The sequence below is a fragment of the Corvus moneduloides genome, chromosome 7 (genome assembly GCF_009650955.1).
Source record: "Corvus moneduloides isolate bCorMon1 chromosome 7, bCorMon1.pri, whole genome shotgun sequence".
Classification (NCBI taxonomy): Eukaryota; Metazoa; Chordata; class Aves; order Passeriformes; family Corvidae; genus Corvus; species Corvus moneduloides.
In genome coordinates, this window is record NC_045482.1 from 14,465,704 (window position 1) to 14,479,476 (window position 13,773).

Genomic DNA, 13,773 nt, shown 5'->3' on the forward strand with positions numbered 1-13,773 from the left:
AAGGGGCGGACCGGGCTGGGCTGGGAGTACGGCTCGGCTCGGCATGGGGGGCCCGCGGCGCCTGCTGCTGATCTCCAACTCCACCCTGCACGGAGGGGGCTACCTAGGCCACTGCCAGCAGCACATCCAGAGCTTCCTCGGGCAGTAAGCGCTGCGCAGGGCTGCGGGAGCGCGCCCGGCCCCCGCCTCCGCCGCGCTGACCGCTCTTTCCCCTCTCTTCTCCCAGGAAAGTGAAGCGGGTGCTGTTCATCCCCTACGCCCTGCACGACCGCGACGCCTACGCCCGCACGGCCAGGGAGAAGTTTGAAAGCCTGGGTAAGGCCGGCCCGGCTGCTGCGGCCACGCCGGCTGTCCCCGGGGCTGCCGGGCCGGCGCCGGGCACGGGGAGCGGGGTGCGGGCACGGGGCACCCGGGACGGCAGCGCTGCCGCCGCTCTGCGCTGCGGGGCACGAGCGGACGCAGCGCTGCAGCCCGCGGTGCCCACGGGTTGGGCTGGGCTAGGCTGGGCTGCTGAGGTACGGGCAGCAAGGACAGTGAGAGCAGCAGGAGTCGGCTCCGACTTCTGCCTGGAAGGAGATGTTTTAAAGGCCTCCAGAAGAAATCCTGCTGTAAACACTTCTGCCCACTCCAGGGAAGAAGATTTTATCCCTAAATACTAAATGGCATCTTTTTATCCTTCTTAATCACGAGGGAACATTTCTTCCCATATATCTTAAACCTCTGCTCAAGGCACGCAACCACTGGTGTTAAGTGAAGACCATTACTTAAAGCACATCAATCAGCCAGATAGTTCCACGGTGGACAGCAGCTGAACTTTGCTTGGAGCAAAGATCTTTGCAGAGCAGCCTACAGCAAGACCTCCACCTAGTATCTATCACTGTTCAGGGTAACTTTGGACCTGTTAGTATAGTAATAATCAGTACTCACTTCCCTGGGCAGCACACTTTGTTCCTTGACTTGCAGGAAGGTTGCTGCCCATGTTCTTCTGTCTCTCGACACTTCCCTGTACTCAGTGAACTCCAGCAAGGCAAATCTATCAAAGTCAGACATTTTAACAGAAACAATACTCACATCAGGTATTTGCACAAGCAATGCTAGAACCAGTAATGGCAGATCCTGTCAGACTTCAGCACAGCCAAGCTGAGGACTAACAGCTTTTTCCTTATTTTCTAGTTACCTGGTAATGCGAGGCAGGATATTGTGCCTCAGCCTGCACCTGCTGAGTGAAATGCTGTGCTCCTAGACACTTGAGCGTATATATCCACAAAGCAGACATTTCCTTTTGTACAGGTGGATGCTGAAGGCCTGCACTAATGTAGGACATATACTCTGTTTTATGTTGTAGAGTTCTCTAAAATTTCCCTGGTTGAGACATTTGGCTCAGGGTTGGAGGAGGTGGGCGGGGAGAGATTGAACATACCACATTCTTCCACCAGACTGATGTGGCAGAGGTAAATACTTTCTCATTTAAGGTTATGGGCTGGACAGCATTCATGAATCTTGTGATCCAGTGGAAGCTGTAAGGAAATCAGAAGCAATATTTATTGGTAAGTTTTACTTCCTACTCCCCAGTGAGGGTTTATATATGGCACTGGATTAGTCCTGCTTAGAGGTGGCAGTGAAAACCAACAATTAAGCAGTTAGGCCTAGTGATTAGAAACTACAGAAAACAGCACTTGGGAGCCCTAAGACCCTAAATTTAGTGGTGCACTGGGAAGTAGATTTATTAATGGAATTTCCAATAAATTTCAAATTATTATTTTGAGCAGTACCTCAGTGTAAAAACATGATCATAACAGCTGTATTTATCATTTTATCAAGCCCAAGAAGATCTAGTCCTAATATCATGGTCCTGGGTGTTGGAAGAGAGGTCACTGTCAGACAGTGCCAGCCTTACAAGGATGACTCAGGGCATGAGCCCATGGCCTGCCCAGTGACCATTCTTCTGAAGCTTCTCAAAGCAGGATACTGCCCTGAACAGAGCATAGAACTCATTGAGCCTGCCAAGTTTGTAAAGGCTTCAATTAAAACTGATGGTGAAAATATGTTAAATAAGCTGGACTTTCTTTCTGCAGGAGGTGGGAACACATTCCGTCTCCTGAAAGCTCTTTATGACAACAGTCTGATACACGAGATCAGGAAGAGAGTTCTTGAGGTAAAACTACACATTCTGGCCAATTCTGAATGGCAGGATCTCATACCTGAGCTTTTGTTCAAACAAATCCAAGCTGATTCTGCATTTTTGTCTCTTAATATACTTCAAATATTGAGCCATCTCAGACAACCTGGTGAACTGAAAACTGTGGCCAAATAAGGCTGTCATTGAGTCATTGATAAGACTTACTTAAAGTCAGCAGTCTGTCTTCCTAGAGTGGTTTTCTAAATGCAGGATTGCAAGACCTTGGGATGTACAATGCTGCATAGAACCCTAGAAGCAAATCCCTCAAAATACCAACAAAGAGCAGTGCAGGATTTAATCTACGTCCAGAAACCCTGTTTTTCAGCTTGAGATGCCCACTTCATATCTTGTTGATAAAGATGTGTTCATGTTGCAGGTTGTCTGCTAATAAACTGGTGATAAAATTGGATCCATACATACCTTTTAGACAGTGTCCCGTTGATGTTGAAAATTATGTAATTTTTGTATCTTCTTGGAACTGAGAGGTGTGAGTGCCATTGAGCCCTTCTGGTCAGCAGCACCAGTCTAGCTGGTGAATCCCATAAGGCACAGCAAAGATACACCATCTTTGGAGGAGAACAGAAGCAAGGTGTTCCCTAGCAATGTGGAATTGCAAATGACTTTACGCAGATTTATACAAGCCACAGTAAGGCCAGCTGCCAAGAATAAAAGGTTAGCTAGGCTTATCTTAATATATAGAAATTCAGCGTCTGTTGTGGGAATAAAAGCCAGAAAACGTCCAAATACCAGTTAAGTCTGGATAACTACTTGGTTATATTACCACCAGTTGTCTCAAGATAGCTCTATTTTTACAAATTGTTCAGCATTACCTGTATATTTGCATATTTGTGTGGCATTCTTCTATGTAGAGCATAGTATTCAGTACTAATCCCTAAACAGGGCTAAAATGGTCATGGTACTGGTAAGCTGATGCTGTGACAACACTGCATTTAGCTTCTGATGGTCTACTCTCTTCAGAAGTTAGTTAAAAGCCAGTTCAGATATTTCCTGTAACTGCAACAAAAGCAAGTCTCTCCTCTTAACAGCAAAGTCCAACAGGCACTGAGAGCCTGGTAAGTTCTCTCTTGTGGGGTCACAGAGTTGTGAGTACAAGGCATGCAGCAGTTAGTTCTCTGACACACACAAGCTACTCAGAACCTGAATTCTTGTTCTGCTCTTCACCTGTAAAAAAAATGAGCTAGAAAGACTAACTCTGATCTGACTGGTGAGTCTCTGAGATTGATAGAAGATGCTATAAATTGCAGTTTCTACTTGTCATACTGCAGACTGATCACTGCTTTTGTCTTTCAGGATGGGATTCCTTACATGGGATCCAGTGCAGGAACTAACGTTGCTACTGTCAGCATCAACACCACCAATGACATGCCAATTGTTTATCCACCTTCCCTGAAGGCTCTAGGATTAGTTCCTTTTAATATTAATCCCCACTACCTGGACCCAGACATTAAAAGAACTCACATGGGTGTAAGTAAAGCACACCAGAACACACACAGTAACCAGGGTGCAGAAGAATTAAAATAGTGTGCATTTTTGAGGCCTTAAAAAGCTACAGAATGTCAAACAGCTGCTCCCTAGAGAAACTGGAAATGCCAATGAGGCAGTAACACTTTACTTCCTCCTAAAACTTTTCTTTGCTTGGGAAGAGGAGTTGGCAACAGGATTACTGAACACAGTATTTTTCACAAACAGAAGCTCGGCAGTGGCTGAAATACTGTTGCTTGATACCTGGCATGGAATGGGGGAATTAAAAAAAAGATAAACCTGAAGTGTTAAGGTGCAAAGCACTGTGGTTCTGGAAAGTTCTGTCTTACCTGCTGCTTGGGAAGACCTAACTTAAACATAGATTAAGTGGCTTAAATATCTGAAGGTCTGAAGAAACGATCAGAACAGGGAGCTCTTGAACTCATACAGTTGTTGTGTAAGAAAAATACCTGGGCACTGGTGTTCTTGCAGGGAGCAGAGCCTGTAATGTCCAGTACAGAGCAAGCACATGCACTAGTATAGCTGAAAGGAAAACACTTCCACCATTAAGCACAAAGATGGATTTCCATACAGTGGGGATGAGCTGCTTCTTGAATAGCATGTCAACTAATTCCTCAGGGAACAATTTGTGTGCTGCATCTTTTAACAACCTAAATACTTGACTCCTTGTAATCAAAATTCTGTGGTTAGGGAACAATGAAGAGATGGTGGATAGGGGTGTGCTTCTAGAATCTAGATGAAGTTGTAGGTATTCATTTAATCAGCTTGTCACTAGATAAGCAGGCAGTCTTTTCCCTATAAATAACTTCTGCTCTTTCTCTCAGAGGAGGCTGGAAGCTCTGCTGTACCAAGTCCCTGCTGTGTTCCTATGATTCCTATTTCTTTACTGTTGCTCAGTTAAGCAGAAAACCTCAGGAAATATGACAGAGCTGTTCACAGAAGGAAATTCTTTGGTGTAATACCTACTTGAAGACACACAAGCAAATATTTAATCACTGAAAATCCATGATTCACTATCTGTTTTACAAAGGTGGCACCTCAGGCATTTGCTTTTACCACCTTCCTCAGTGCACACAGAGATAGTACTAAAAAAAAAACCAACCAAACATGGATGAATTGAGTAGAAGTAAGTTTTAAGGTTTTTCAGGGTTGGGATTGTGTGAGCTCTGTTTGATCAACCTGCAGTAAATTGCTGCTAGTGATGAAGGGTAAAACATGTATCTATTAAGAGCCATTCCTGCCATCCCATTCTGCTTGAGGGGAAATGCCTGCTTTGTTTAATGTTACAAAATTGCTTGATGTCATGCTGCCTGGATAGCTCTAAGTCCTACCTTATGGCCTGGGAAGCTAAATCTATGCTCATTATTGCAGGAGACAAGAGAGGAAAGAATCCGCCAATATCATGAGGAACCAAACACCCCTCCAGTTCTGGTGAGTAGTAGTTCTCCGTCAGGAAGCTCCTGCCTGTAGCATGATAAACATTTAAAATGCATTCATGGCAGCTCTCCGTGTGGGTTCCCTCCCTGTCAAGACTTACAGAACCATGGCATGGAATGCTAATTGTACTCTTGCTAAGAGCTTCAGCCTTGGATATTGCTCATTGCAGAAAATGGGTTACAGCCCATGAAATGCATATTGTTAGTGTTGCTCAACACTGTTTTAGGCAGCTCTGATATGCCCAGTCACTGGATTCCAGGCATATATTGTGTGTTGGGGGTGGTGTGCATGCAGATGGTATAATACCTCCCCTTAATCTTTTTGCAGATACTCTTTAATCTCTCTAATACAGTTTCTGAATTTACACATTCAGTAGTATGTATGTAATTTCATTATGCCTGTCTGGGGAAGGGGGACCTCTGTTTCCTGTCCCTGTGTTTGATCTTGTAGTATAAAGTTTGTACTCTAACAAACCCAGCTGGCTGTTGCTTGGCCCAAACTGGATCTAAGAATGGTGGGGTAGTGGAAGTAATGGTGGGAAAAAACAGTTTGCTCTCCTCCTTAATGGTTTCTCCTTTAAAAGTGAAAGCTGAAATAAACAAAATCAATACAAACAAAAACAAGATAACTCACCTAATTTGGTCTTTACCTCTTCGTTAGGTAAGTGAGGTTTAGTCTGTAGTCATGGTGAGCTGCACTAAGACTGGCCTGCTTGTGACAAGCATTCTACCCTTTCACAGAGCTTGAAAATCATGTTAAATGTTTCCACCTCCACCAGGGCTTGCGGGAAGGTACGATGCTGTTAGTGGAAGGAGATAAAGCCACGCTGCAAGGAGTGACAGGAGCACGTCTGTTTTTGAGGTAAATGCTTCACTTGAATTGATACCCTTTTTTAGATAGAAAGGAAGAGAGGCTTCTATTAGACTCCTGGCACATGCTGCCTGTCCCCCACATCAGAAGTTACTTAATCCCTTGGTTCCATTTCTCTTTGGGGAAAATGCAAATATTGGTTTATGCTCCAAAGGAGCCGGCAGAATGACAGCTCTCTAAAGGATGTCTGACCAACCCAGTGTGTGCTTTGGCATTGCATCCATCACTGCTTATATTTCCAAATTCTAGGTAACCTTTCACAGAAAGAGCCCCAGTAAATCAGCTCCTTTACTGAAAGCCAGAGAAATGCCAGTTTGGCCCTAATGCATTGAACTCCAGAACAAGGGAATCCATATCTATAATCATATGGACATTACTGAAAAATCTAAAATGCATGTCACATGATGTGGGCAAAGAAGGGAGTCAAAACTCTGCTTGTTCAGAATAAGGGTGCCTTGTTCCATCCCTAGTAACAGACAGAAGCAGAGTAGTCCCACCTCCCATTAAAGCTCACAGCATGGTTTGTCTTGCTTGCAGGGGTAAGAAACCAACTGAACATGAGCCTGGAACAGATTTCAGTTTCCTCCTGAATGACAGTAATCCCCTGAATCCATAGCCTTCCATATTCTGCAGCAAAAGTTACTATATGGGGAAGACAATGAGGAAGAAGGAAATAGATGCTTGTTGTCTCAGGGTGAGTGGGGAACTTCAGCTTTATAAATAAATATGCATTAGTGGGCTCTTTCCCTCACCCCAATTCATGTGTTGGACATCTCCTTCCCACAAAAAGACATTTTTTATTGCAATACTTTGGTAATCATAGCTATGCAAAGCTTGAAAGGGCCTGTACATTCATGTATCCACTTTGATTCCTTCCCCACCAAAAAAAAAATTTGCCTTAACACGATTAAGACAGGATACTGAGTCAGCTGTTCCTGCTGCCTACTTTTACCTGCTAAATAAAAGAATCGTTCATTCAGTGTACTCCCACAGTTTAATTTTTGTGCTATTAATAAAGGGAAAAGTTATGCATTCAATTACTTTTATTTGCTTCAGACTCATGTTAAATATATACAATGCTAATTATGTACAAAAGTGTGCATGTTAAAAATTTTCAGGTTACAAACTTGCAAATCCTAGAAAAGTGCAAAATTTTAAAATCTTCCACCATGCTGTACAGGAAAAAATCCATCATTAGCCAATATACACACTCTTAAAACATATTGATCAAAACAAAGTAAGACATACAGTATACTCTTAAAGCACCCAGAGGGAAAAAGATATTGCACAGAAGATGGACAGCAAGTTCATTACAGTGCCTGAAGGCTCACTTCTGAAAGTAGCTATTTCCAACACTCCTCAGACCTAACATTTAACTCTTTAAAAAGGCATTTTTTGGCATTTAAAAATCCATTTGAAATAATGTAATTGCACAATCTGTAAGAATTATCAGAAGATATGGTTAACTGTTGCTGTAAGGCCTTTGCTTCCGCCCCCTGATTAATGTCAGTAAAAATTCACCAGGCAAACTGAGTAGCATCACAGCTTCCATCAAAACACTGACCAAAGGGAGGTAAGTCTCACATGCAGCATTTCTATAATCTTGTATTAAGTTGCTCCTGCAGAATCAGAATATGTATTGCAAGTTTTTCTTGAATTCTTTTTCCCCTCATGGCTTTCTTTAAGAAACAGCTCACAGCTGCGTATGACTAAAGTAGTATTACCAGGTGCAAGACTTAAGTTTATTTTAAAGCTATTTCAAGGCAAAAAATATGGCTCCCTTGAGAGGAAAATACTGACTAGATAGGAAGCTAAGTAAACAAGTGGCCTCCAAGTTCAGTTAGATCTATGATATATATGGCTGGATGTTTTATATTCCAATCTCAAAACACCTTAGCAGCTTTAAACCATAATCTATACTGACAATCATGCTTCTGGGACAGATGATGTATGATCAAATTGTGTCTGTGCTGAGTATAAGCACGGACCTAAACTCTGGAAATACCTGCCAAATTTCTTAAGTGCACTCAACAAGACTAGAAAGAACACACACTGAAGGAACTATTGAAAAGAAGTGAAACACCTATTTTATTTGCGCCACTTGGGTAAATGGTAACTAAAAGAAAGACACACCAGTCTTCTTCCACAATGCACAGGAAAAAGGTGACTTAAAACTGAATAAAGGGTACCTTGGACTAAACACTACAAGCAGTTCCTCGCATATGGGGTGTTCAAGACTGCTGTAAGGTGAATGGCACTCAACTGAAATGCAGAACATGCTATGGTGCCACTCAGAGGCATTTTTACATTCCAGCATCTGATGACAATAACATTGAAGAAGGAAACAACAGCATTTTACCAATTTTTAAATATTTTTTAAACACAGTAGCTTTTTAGGAAACCCTTGCTTCCTTCAAAATTATGTGCTTACAAGGGCAATTTAGTAATTGTCAGATTGGCTCCTTGGAATGGAAAGAAAGACATCTTCCAAACACTTCAGTTGACTCTAACATAGGCATACAGTGAACCCACATGTATATAATACCATGGAAACTTACTCTCCCCAAAAGGAGGCTACCAAGTGTCATGTTTACAGCCAAAACCAACGTAGCTTTTAAGCCAAAAAGCATAAAAAGACCTAGAAAGCACTGAAGCACATGCTTGAATTTCCATTCAAATAAATATAACCCTATGTAGTGCCTTCACATAACAGTGGAATACAGATCAGGCATTAGGTTCACATTAGGATATGCATTTATATGTGCACACTTGGTTTTTTGTTGTTTTTTTTTTTTTGATTCTTTGAAAGGGAAAAAAAGAATGTTATTCACAGTACCTTGGCTCAGCATTTAACATAGGCAGCAAGGTGCCTTTAGCAGTGGAAGACAGGAATGTTTCAGGTGTTCCAGGTGACAATGCAGAGCATGTGTCTACAGAGACTCAGTATAGGAGCACAAGGAGGTTGACATCTCTACACCCCTTCTAGCTCTAAAGCTCCCTACCACTTATAATCTGTATACAGATACACGTTTTCAACTAAATACATGTGCACAGTAAAAGCTTTGTGCAGCATTTGGTTCCTTTACTCATCATTTCTAATGATTTTGTTAATTAGGATTGAGAAAAGATCTGCAAAGGAAACAGGGAGGAGGAAGACATGGTTTAGGGAAGTGAGGTATACAGCTCCCCATTTACTAAAGCAGGAGTTAAAAGACCTACCTAATCTGTGCATTACAAAAATAAATTTATCATTCCTGCAGGACTATTTTAAAGCAGACTGATGTTACCAGTCCCATACAGAATTTTTCCAGTGCAGAAACTTAGTTCTTTGCACTCATTAAAAGGACAAAGAAATACAGCTTTCAAGAGGATCCTTGTAAGATAGCCAGTTGACTTGGCTATTTAAAGCCTGTGGAGACTGATACACCTGTTTTGTGATAATATGCATGATCTAAGATGTGCCAGAGGGGAAGAAAGCTTGTTTATATCAGTGTTGCAGATTAGCAAAACAATTGTAATATGGATGTGGGTGAGTTTGGGGTTTTTTGGAGGGGAAGTTGTGGGGGTTGGGGGTATTATTGTTTTGTTGGTTTGGGGTTTTTTCCTTTTTTCTCTCTCTAGTATCAAACGGGCTTCCTAAAAAACCCTAATTTCCACAATGTGTATTAACCAGAAGGACAAATGCAGTTACTTTAGGACTGGGATTATTATTTTGTGCTGGTAATGTACATGGATGATAGAAAATGTGGTTTCTAGATAACCTATGAGCAAGTAATAGGTAAGTATATTGATAGAGAAAAATTTGCCTAAGTCAGATGCTAGCTTAAAGAGCATTTCACTTTCTGTATGCTTGTATAGTACAGAACCAGCAAAGACTAGATGGGATTCTTCACTATAGGTAAAAAGACAACTAAAAATAATATCAAGAATTATAAGTAAATTGATTAAGAGAAATTTAGCAAACATTTTACTTGAAATAAAGGAGACATGTCTTCTAAATATCCTTTGGTATGCAAGTTCAAACCTGTGCTATGAAAAAGTTGATACTGCTACTTGATCTCATTTATATACAGGTATGAAAAGTAGGTCAGTTTTCCGTTTCTTTTAGATATATATTTTTACACTCCTACTTACTCATCTTCAAAGGTAAGCATATGTTAAAGTTTGATAAATATTATTTGAGTTGTTCCAAAAATTAAACCTAAGAAGATATCACAAAGAAGATCTTGACAAATGTAGTGCTATGAAACAAATGTCACTTAAGACTTGTTTGTACTAAATTCCTCATTGGAATTCTCTCATCTCAAAACTTTACTTTTTACACTTACACAAACCTTTGATCAAAACCAAAGGAGAATCTTATTTCACCAATGCTACCTGAAAAACAAAATGGAATAAGCTTTATTGACTTGAAGAAATCAAAGAATTATGAAAGTCAGTTCACCATTCACAGTGCACTGCATAACAGGTTACAATTCAACTGACCTAAACAGCTGATCAGAAAAATTACTTGCTATTTTTAAAACATGATTTTCTACTTTTTATGCATATAAGTTAAACCCAAAAGAAACAACATAATAGCTAATGCTCACACAACTCTTATCTTTTATTTAAAGCTGGTTGTAAATAAAGGCAAAGTGCAGACCTTCAAAGCTATGGAGGTCTTTCCAGAAGGCCTCTGGCAAGGATGCCAAGCGTGTGATAGTGTACACCTCCCATCCCCAAGGATGAGATAGAAGATCCAAAGTCCATGGATGTTGCCATTCTACCTGGGGCATAAACCAGCTCAGAGCTCACCTGTCCCCTCCTCATTCTGCTGCTGCTGCTTTGTGCTGAGCACAAAATAGCCTTGAATTGGAGAGCCCAAGAACTGTCCACATTTAAACCTGTCCCAGATACTTGCGAGGATCACCCAGTGCTTGTGATGCACTGAAATTATGGTATTCAAATGTCAAAAGTCTTAGTCATAAACTATATCAATTATTGCAACATTATATTTTACTTAAGCTGACACACTGTATTCGGTTATTTTTTAATATTAAAGTACTAAAAATGTCAATTCAACTGTTGTATAAATACACTGCAATGGAATGTTTTCAAATGCTTATGCAAACCCCTGTGCAAGTTACAAGAACAAAACTGTGCTCCCACCAAACACTACAAAAGACCCATCTCTATTTTTCCACTTGATTCTGATAGCCCAAAACATCATGATTTCTTGCCCCCTTCCCTCCAAACAAACACTTAGCCTTGTATATGCATTTAAACACAACATTTATGCATACATATAAAACCCATCAATTCAATGCCCCAACTGAGTTTTTTCAATCTCCCATGACACAGAAAAATCTCACATTCTGAGCTGAAATACTTCTAAACTACTGTCCAAAGAGCTCCCCTGAAATTCCTTCTTCATGAAATCATAATGGACAAACATACTTCACATTCTCATGTACAAACTTAATACTTCCACAGTATCCTTAGTATTCTTATTGGATAGGTAATTGATTAAAAATAGTGTTTTTCACTTCTCTACAGCTTATTTGAAAATATGGGGTGTGGGTTAATTTTTTTTTTTTTTTTTTTTACATAGATGGAGTATGAAAAAACCCACACCATTCTACTTTTGGAAGTTTAATCTTCTCTCGGCAAGTGACTCAGGAAAATAATTCTTATTTTCTCCTAACTTTCCAGACAATCCAGTCTGTCACAGTGATTAGGTAGAATATTGCAACTATGCATAGACCCACTTGTTCACTAATCTGATTTATTATTTCATTTACAAAAGTTAAGAAAAAGCAACACAGCTTTCTTTACAAAGTACACTGATCAACCACCAAGAGGGAATTTTTTTTTCCAGTAAAGAAAGTAGGAGGAGAAATCAGTTTGAATGAGACTAACATAACTTGTAAAGATTATCCTTTAGCAGGGTAAGGAGGTATTATTATTTCTATGAAGTTAATAAATATTGTGCTTAAAGTTAATGAAATGAGATCATACATTATGTTCCTCAGGTAGTTCAACAACTCCCCAGCCACAGGGAATATCTGATAACATTTATGAGAGATAGAAGACACATTCATTTCAATAAATAAATAAAAAATAACAAGAAAAGTGATGGTTGAGGGAATAAAGGGGGACCCAAAAGGGAACACAGTAGCTAACAATCACTTAAATCTGCCTTGTATCTGCACTCCCCTTACCCCATGGGATTTTCTTCTTTTAATACATACATGAATATACATATATACACACACACACATATATACACATACACACACACACCCCTTCACACGCTGATCTGGAAATTGGAATTTTTCCCTCAGCACCAGGCTTTTCTAACAGTATGGGGTTTATCATTCCAATCACTAACATTAGAAAAATATCAGATTGATAGGAAAACACACACCCTTCTATGATCATGTATTGCTAAAAAAACAAAACAAAAAAATCAGTAATGGCTTCTCCAAAACATAGTAAGCAACTGGCTACAGCACACATATGGATCTGATATTTTCTTTTACCAGGTCTTAAATGCATTTTGAAATGGATATATCATCTGTTTTTCCCTGCTTACTTTTACAGAAATGAAAAAATATGGCTAACAACTGGTTTGGTGAACACCAAGCCAAGAAACAAACAGGTGCTATTTTTAATTAAATTGTGCTGCAATGTTGCATAATGATTCTGCAGTGGAAATTTATCTTTTGTTTGCAGGAGTTGCCTAACTAATGAAACTGATCTTTGACCAATATAGATAATGAGTCTTCCTCTGTATTTCTGCAAGATATTAAATATATCGTGGGATTTCTTGGTCTATGTCTTAGTCTACATAACAATATAAATAATTTTCAGCAGCAGTATTTCCTACCTCCTTCAGCTCCTTCACCACCTCCAACTCCTTTGAAGTTATTCATGTCTTTACTTAAAACAATTTCTGATAAAGTAGTGCAACACAGATGTTCCTTGCAGAACAGCCTAAAACTGGAGCTACACAAAAGAAGAGAGCAATAGCCATTTACACGAACAAATTGTAATAAAGCTCATTACGCTAAAAAACGTATTGAGAAGGTCATAACCATCATCTATCCAATTCTGAATCCAACCATTGCAACTACCAGAATTTCCATTTACTGGGGAATAACAGCGCTGTCAAAGCAAAGCCAAATGCCTTGGTTGTTATCAAGGAGCATCTGGCCCTACTCAGCTTTAAATCAAATGCTACTTGTCTTAAATTCAATTAGTAATCTTGGGTTTTGGAGACTTGTAGGGGGATTGTTTGGGGAGTTTTTTTAGCTCTCCCAAAACACAGTTTTAGCAGCTGTTGAGAGAGGGATTTTGCTGTGAATATGTCAACACAGTTAAGGAAAAATATGCAAGCAAGCTAACTTGCATGAGTACATATGCTTATTACTGTACCTCTACCATAGGTTCTTCGTCAACAGACTTAAGAATCAAGGCCCTAATTACATATTTATACATTTAAAGTGACCAAAAGATTAAACATTTTTCTGGAATCCATGAGAGAAGGTAGAAGCAGCAATCAATCACTTGGAATCTTGAGTGTTATATTCAGTCTCTCCTGATGAAATCTGGCTGAGCCGTTTGCTTGATCCCCACAGCTTTCGGGAAAGCTGACCTGAGCGCATCTGTTTAAAAGTAATTCAGAGAAACAAAAGGAGGGGGAAGGGATAAGGTGGATAAATTAAAAGGAATTCAGACACTGAATCTGGTGAAATGCAGACACTACAATGTACGGCATAAACAAAACTATATCAACAAAA

General features: G+C 40.1%; 2 protein-coding genes across 7 annotated transcripts in view; one reads left to right on the forward strand and one right to left on the reverse strand.

The window, feature by feature from the left end:
- Positions 1–2: 2 nt before the first annotated feature.
- LOC116446642 (alpha-aspartyl dipeptidase-like) lies at positions 3–7,026 on the forward strand. Its single transcript, XM_032114805.1, has 8 exons — positions 3–144; positions 227–315; positions 1,473–1,547; positions 2,076–2,155; positions 3,491–3,664; positions 5,054–5,113; positions 5,898–5,980; positions 6,527–7,026. Exons 1-8 carry the CDS (start codon positions 44–46, stop codon positions 6,603–6,605), a joined length of 741 nt encoding a protein of 246 aa, XP_031970696.1. The 5' UTR covers positions 3–43; the 3' UTR covers positions 6,606–7,026.
- A 4,530-nt stretch (positions 7,027–11,556) lies between these two features.
- NBEAL1 (neurobeachin like 1) overlaps positions 11,557–13,773 on the reverse strand; it is a 75,573-nt gene continuing 73,356 nt past the window's right edge. For all 6 annotated transcript variants that reach the window (XM_032114798.1, XM_032114797.1, XM_032114801.1 and 3 more), the window contains one exon: positions 11,557–13,638. In XM_032114798.1, coding sequence (XP_031970689.1) covers positions 13,562–13,638 — 77 coding nt within the window. In that variant the 3' untranslated portion in view covers positions 11,557–13,561. The remainder of the gene's footprint in view (positions 13,639–13,773) is intronic.

Excerpts from the sequence above, each read along its gene's own strand:
- LOC116446642 (XM_032114805.1), top strand. The coding sequence starts at position 44 with ATGGGGGGCCCGCGGCGCCTGCTGCTGATCTCCAACTCCACCCTGCAC. Across the intron at positions 316-1,472 it reads GGAGAAGTTTGAAAGCCTGG|GTTATGGGCTGGACAGCATT; the intron begins GTAAGGCCGGCC and ends TTCTCATTTAAG. Across the intron at positions 2,156-3,490 it reads TCAGGAAGAGAGTTCTTGAG|GATGGGATTCCTTACATGGG; the intron begins GTAAAACTACAC and ends TTTGTCTTTCAG.